This window comes from Clytia hemisphaerica, unplaced genomic scaffold, assembly GCF_902728285.1.
Source record: "Clytia hemisphaerica strain Z4C2 unplaced genomic scaffold, Clytia hemisphaerica genome assembly, whole genome shotgun sequence".
NCBI lineage: Eukaryota > Metazoa > Cnidaria > Hydrozoa > Leptothecata > Clytiidae > Clytia > Clytia hemisphaerica.
In genome coordinates, this window is record NW_027103253.1 from 566652 (window position 1) to 573132 (window position 6481).

The following is a 6481-nucleotide window of genomic DNA, read 5'->3' on the forward strand; positions in this document are numbered from 1 at the left end:
TGAGTTTGCCAAAAAAACGCCTAGTCAAAATTTTTTCATCTTCGCAGGATCCATTGCCAACCTTGAAAGACATCTTTTTGTCTAGGGGTTTTTTTGACAACTTCTCCCTTCGAAGAATATCGATCACTTTCGTTTTCCCCTGAAGGCCGCGAGAGAAAAAATATTCGGGCTTGCGCTTAGGCGGGCGGCTTAGACTCACTTTCTTCAATTTCGTTTGATTACGATTGTGTTAGATGAGTTTGATTGCAATTAAATTAAATTGGATCACTTTGTTAGAGTACCATACGAAAGCGAATAAAAACTAATACAATTGAATTAATCGAAGGTAATCGAATACAATCGAACGCAATTGAAGCAATCAAACGACAAATACTGGCTGCCTGGGTAATATTCGATTGCGTTCGACAATCGAATTGCAATTATTCAATTGTGTTCAATTGATTTGGCGTTCGACAGTTAGTCACACTAGCGTCCCGCCAAAATGCGTATCAAAGATTAATGCTGCGAAAGCGCCATATCGTTTACCTGACTCTCAAGCAAAAAAATGCGCCGCAAAACTTCTAAAGGGATTCATGAAAAAATAACCTGGCACTTTTTAATGAAATTAACATTCTCAAAAACTATGAGAAATTGCCTAAAATTTAAGCCATAGATGAAAAATTTGAGCCAAGCCAACCTTGAGAACTAATTTGAAGATCAACTTCCCAAGAAAAAGATCTACGGGGGAGACGGAACCCACCTATATATCTGCGCACTACCGGATAGGCTATTTCCCGGAAATTTTGCCGGACCTCAAACACTGACAGTTAGTCACACTAGGAAATCAAGCTTTCAGAAAAAACAACATCAGTCATCTACAGGATGTATTTGCAACAACAAGGATGAGAGTTACCTGAATCAAGTTCAAGATCCCAAGACAATCAATTAAAACTTGAAAACTTTAAAAATGAGACAAAATGACAGATTGCGAACGTGCAGCAGCCAAATATCAACCAACCAAATTTTGTCATTCAATTCCCGAGACAGAGCTTCGATTTTTAAGGCCTTGTTTATACGCTAAAGTAAAAATAATTCCTCACATGTAAATGGGTCATTGTTTGAGATCTGGCAAAATTTCTGGGAAATAGCCTTTCCGAAGGTGCGCGGATCTAGGTGGTCGTATTACTTTGAATAAACGCCCGCTTTCGAATTAATAATGCTCCTCCAAAAAGGCAAATCATTCAATAACGCCCCTTCTTTAAATAAAACGGTAATTTTTTTATTTTTTTTACTTTTTTTGTTCAGCCTTTCAGAAGGTTTGAGAATGCTTCAGCCGAAATTTACTGTATGCTTATAAAAAAAATGAGTGTAGTAGCTTTTCTAGGCCCTATGCTACCAGCGGATTGGATTCAATTCAAAAGTACATCCTAATCGAGATCAGCGAAAAATGTTGCTTTTAGTTTCGCGAAAATGACAAAAATTCGAGAAATCGAGAAATTTAATCTCGCGAAGGCGAAAGTTAATCCAATTAAAGTACCACTCCCTAAAATCTGATAAATAATTGATCACGAATCGATAGTTGATCGATTAAATATTTGATCGATGATTAATCAAGTGATTGATAGCCGATCGATTTTTAATCGATACTTAATTTAATCGAAGTATAATCGATCTATAATCGATAAACAATCGATGACAAAATTGATCGATAAATAATCGAGCTTTGAAAAAATCTTGAGTATCGATTACCTAACGATTCTATCGGTTAATCGATATCTAATCCATCGATTACTTATCGATTATTTATCGATTACTCAAGATTATTGATTATATCGATTAACTACGCCTGGATTAAAAAGCGAAGCGCCGGGTTATTCTTTCATGAATTCCTTTAGAAGTTTTGCGGCGCATTTTTTTGCTGGAGAGCCAAGTAAACGATATATTGCTTTCGCAGCATTAATCTTTGATACGCATTTTGGTGGGGTATTTGTTTGGTTGATTTTTGGCTGCTGCACGTTTTATTTTGTTTCAAACTTTCAAGTTTTAATTAATTGTCTTGCGAACTTGATTCAGGTAACTCTCATCCTTGTTGTTGCATATACATCCTGTAGATGACTGATGTTGTTTTTTCTGAAAGCTTGATTTCCTAGTGTAGTGTGACTAACTGTTCGATTCGTTCGATTTGACACTGTCTCGAGAAGAGATGATGTTGAAAAGTAGAAAAAGTCTATGGGATGAAATACCTTTATCAACATTTTCTCTGCTACTCCTGGAGGAAACCCAAGTTTATCATCTTTTGAATGCATCAATTGGAAAAAGTCAGTACGTCGGGACAAGAAATAAAAAATAGAATCTAAAAAAGGTTCAATCTTTCCACAATGTTGCAAAATCCCCAAGAAAACATCATCAAATTTAACCATTTCCTCGTTTGATAAGGTCATGATTTCTCTCTCTTCATTCAAGCTTGATCAACAGTGAAATAATGAAGAAGGTAGCGACAACAAAAGGAGAAAATTGAGTAGAGAAAATGACAGAACAGAATGAGATGTATTTCGATTTTCGATTCTCTGAAATTTTGGAATCGAAAAGTGATCAAGTTTAGTTTACTGGGCAACTGACTTTCGTTTTCTCAATTTTCCCGCCAAATTAGCCTTGCCTCCACTAGCAGTTTTACGGGCTGTTTCTCTTTTGCGTGGCAGCTCGGTGTGATTATTCGAAGTAATCTTAAAGACATTTATTGAAACTACCTGTCCTTTTCGCCATCTTGACAAGAAGGTTCGAGATTTTAGCTAACTGTTCTTGTTTTGAATCTTGGAATTGCTTCGTCATCGTCAATATAGTATAAGAATGCTTCGAGTAAAATAAAGTTTGATCATATTTGATGCTACTTTCGGTTTTATTTTTGAATATTATACATTGACTTTCTCTTATATTTCGTCTTAGATCAAGATGGGTCGCCGTCCAGCTAGGTGGTAAGTGAACTACGAATTATATAAATCGTTTACTTCGAAAAGTCTACTTGATGAGCTTTATAGGCCATTTCACGGTCGAAATGGATCATGGGTAATCAGGAATTGACTAGACGCAAAAATCTTCAATTTTTTTCAAAACTTTGGACCAATAGTAAGTCGTCATTAGCGCGCAGTCGTCCTGATTACCCATTACGCTTTGCGAGTGTGAAATGGCCTATGATGGACAAAATCCAACAGTGCCAGACAGTTTACTTCACGAAATGACAATAAGAAGAAGCATAACCCAAAAATAAACATTTCCTTGGAAGTGGTCCAGACCCGATCAATCGAACTTGTCGAACCAATCGAACTAATCGAACTCCATTGAACGATTAAAGTTCGATTAGTTCGGTCAGTAAAAAGTTCGATTAGTTCGATGATATTAAAATCCTCATATCTTCCCTCGCTTGCAAAAACTTTGTCCTGGCACGCGATTGCCAATTTCGACAGTTCCCGGACTTACCAGCTTGATGTTTATTGTAACCAAACCTATTGATCGAACTTAATCAAACACTCACAATCTTTTAAAAAATCTTAGAGATCGAACTTTAATCGTTCGATGGAGTTCGATTAGTTCGATTGTTCGACAAGTTCGATTGATTGGGTCTGGAGTGGTTGAAAATGATGATATAAAGCCAGGCGGTGTCAATCGAACTGTTCTATTATCGAACTAATCGAACCCTATCGAACGATAGCTGTTTGATTACCGAACCCAATCGAACACCTATGGCGATGGGAATTTGATGTTCTGTTTACCGTCGCGTTTCAAAAAATATTTGATGCGGCAAAATTTCATTATTCATTATTCCTACCTCACGTGCGTTTGCGTAGGGTAAAGTGGCGAAATGCGAAAATCAAATTTGGCAAAAAAAAATTGAAAAATGACCCTACAAGATTTGACTATATCTTTTTATTCCATGAAGAGATTACTTTCAAATAAAAAATGTATTAACAATGAATGGGTAAGCTTTCTAGAAATCCAAACATAAATTGTATAGCTTTTACCAAAAAATAGCACTTTAGGATCAGAAACAATCAAAAACCAGTTTTTTTCCAATTTCTTCGAGTTACAGGATTAATTCTTTCTTTTTGAAATTTCAGTAGGGTGGCCATTATGGTTCCCTTGCTCATATCAGGGGGGCCGAGACGGGAAGAGATTAAAGTTCTAAGTAAAATCTGATTGTCCCCAAAAGTGCCTTTTTTTTTCTATCTTTTAAATTTGTCCAGCCTTATCCCTTTAAGTAAAGCTTCCTATACCTTTGTCCTTCAGAAAAACCAAAAATATTGGCCCTTAAATGCTTGCTTCAGTTCCTGTAGCCAGTAGTGTGTAATTTGACCCCCTGTTTTCTATTTTCGCGCGGGTTTTTAATAGATAAGTCACATCTCAAATCCCGCAGTCTTATTGGACCTAGAGAAAGCGAAAGTGAATCGCGCGATCTGATTGGATGAAAAAAAGACCGCGGGAGCGGAAACGAATGGAATTCTCTAATTCTCTTTTAAATCAAGATGGGGCGAGAAAGCATGTCTTTGCTTGACGAAAGGTAGTAAATTCTGGTTGATTGTTAAGGTTTTATCTTATCTAATTTTACTTTAATTAGTGAGGCTTCTTCGATATTTGGGGAAGGTAAGTCTGTAAAAGTTATTTGTTTTTTCGGTGGAAAAATGTTTATAAAAAGCATTTTGTGCTCAAGGTTTATTGTTCTCGCAAATTTTTGTCTTCATGTAAATAGATGAACGAGTATTTGACTGTTGCTTATGATTTTTCCATAGAACATAGTAAAACTATTCAGGAACTTAGACCTTTTTACAGAATTTCAAACTGCTTAAAAAAATGCCCGCCCCATTCGCGGACGTGATCGGAACCATGTTTTTTACTCGAGGCGCACATTTTGTTAGCGAAGATGTTATTTTTGATTCACTTTGAGTGTTTTGGATAGCTTGGCACAGGAAAAGAAGAAAATAATGAGTTTTTAAGAAATAATGAACTTTTTTGAGCGGCGGCTCAAGAGCATGCGGGCGGTCGACGGTAAACAGAACATCAAATTCCCATCGCCTATCGAACCGGAAAAACTTTGGCCAGGCCCAATTGATAGTTTGGTTCGTGTCCTCCAACCACCGACTCTAAATTTTTTAGAAAACATGTTTCACTTTGAGTCCTCATTTTCACATGAGAACTATCTCTGCGGCTCTTTTTTAACTGACTGCTTTGATTCTTTTATAAACAACATCCACTTCACGCACAGAAAATGTCCCGGTGTAACCCATACTTAAAAACAAATACTAAGCACCTAAAAGCAGAGAGTCACAGTGGTATTCCTCTAAGCACACGCCGCGAACGCCTTAATCTCCAACTAAAAGGTTACCTTGCGACTGCGGCACGTGTCTTTGTGGATCCGGGATTTAGGCTATTTCTTTACATTCGTTGGATTCCAGGATTGCGCGGTTGCTTGAGGAATTTCAAAAGTTGAGGTTTTTGGTGGGAAAATGAAAAAAAGGTTCCAATTTTAGCTACCGACCGACCCATTTTTCAAAGCTTCTAGGACACAAACCAAACAATCAATTGGGCCTGGCCTTTCGTAAAGTTTGACTGTTTGATTATACGATTATAGTTTGATCGCAGTTTGATGAATACGATTGAGGTTCGATCAGTTCGAGTAAGATTGCAGTTCGATTGGTTCAATTAAATTGATTTATATATACCTTGCCGCCCAATTTTTTATTTATATTCCGAGGGCGTATTGGCGGCTGCCCACGAAAAAAAAAGATCTTAATTTTTATTACTTTCTTTAAAAAAGTGTTATCTCTATTATTTCAAATGAGCAGTAATGCATGAGTGAAGCATAATACGGTGCCTGTGTTTTGATTAAACAACCTCGTAATTTTCTGAAAGGTAAAGAAAAGTAGAATTAATCCAACACAATCATCGTACCACATCGAACTTTCATCAAACTTCATCGAACAAAGAACACTCATCGAAATAAATCGAACTTATCAAGAAATTTTTGAAAGTTCGATAGCTGTTTGATCGGGCTCAGTAATCGAACAGCTAACGTTCGATTTTGCTGATAAAGTTCGATAACGAAAATCAGTTCGATAGGGTTTGGTTGACACCGCCTGAATAAAGATCGTTGAAATATTCCTACAAAATCGACTCAATTTTCTTGTTGTTGTTTTTTTTTGAAAAATCCAAGGAAATGTTTATTTTTGGATTATGCTTTTTGGACCTACCTAAGGTAGTCCTTTAAATTAACCCTTGTCCGTTCGTTTGTTCGTTCGTTCGTTTGTTCGTCCGTTCGTTCGTTCGTCTGTTGCCAGCTTTTCTCGGGATCGGCTCATTAGTTTTTTCTAATTTTTTGCACAATGATGCAAATTGGCAATGCCCAAAATGTGACGGAGCCCGATTTTCGAAAAAAAAATTTTTCCGGCCGAAAATGGCAGAAATATGCCGGAAAAACTGGTTTTTCGGCATTTTCTCGAGATTTCATCATTAG

The 6481-nt window shown here is 36.9% G+C and overlaps 2 protein-coding genes across 2 annotated transcripts in view; one reads left to right on the forward strand and one right to left on the reverse strand.

Annotated features, from left to right (window-relative positions):
• LOC136797867 (nudC domain-containing protein 3-like) overlaps positions 1–2619 on the reverse strand; it is a 25179-nt gene extending 22560 nt beyond the window's left edge. Inside the window, exon 1 of the mRNA XM_067054453.1 lies at positions 2223–2619. Within this exon, the coding sequence (XP_066910554.1) occupies positions 2223–2420 (198 nt within the window). The 5' untranslated portion in view covers positions 2421–2619. The remainder of the gene's footprint in view (positions 1–2222) is intronic.
• The window catches only part of LOC136797878 (large ribosomal subunit protein uL16-like), a gene marked incomplete in the record, with an annotated part of 13517 nt that overhangs the window by 977 nt on the left and 6059 nt on the right, over positions 1–6481 (forward strand). Inside the window, 1 exon segment of the mRNA XM_067054462.1 lies at positions 2923–2951. Coding sequence (XP_066910563.1) covers positions 2923–2951 — 29 coding nt within the window.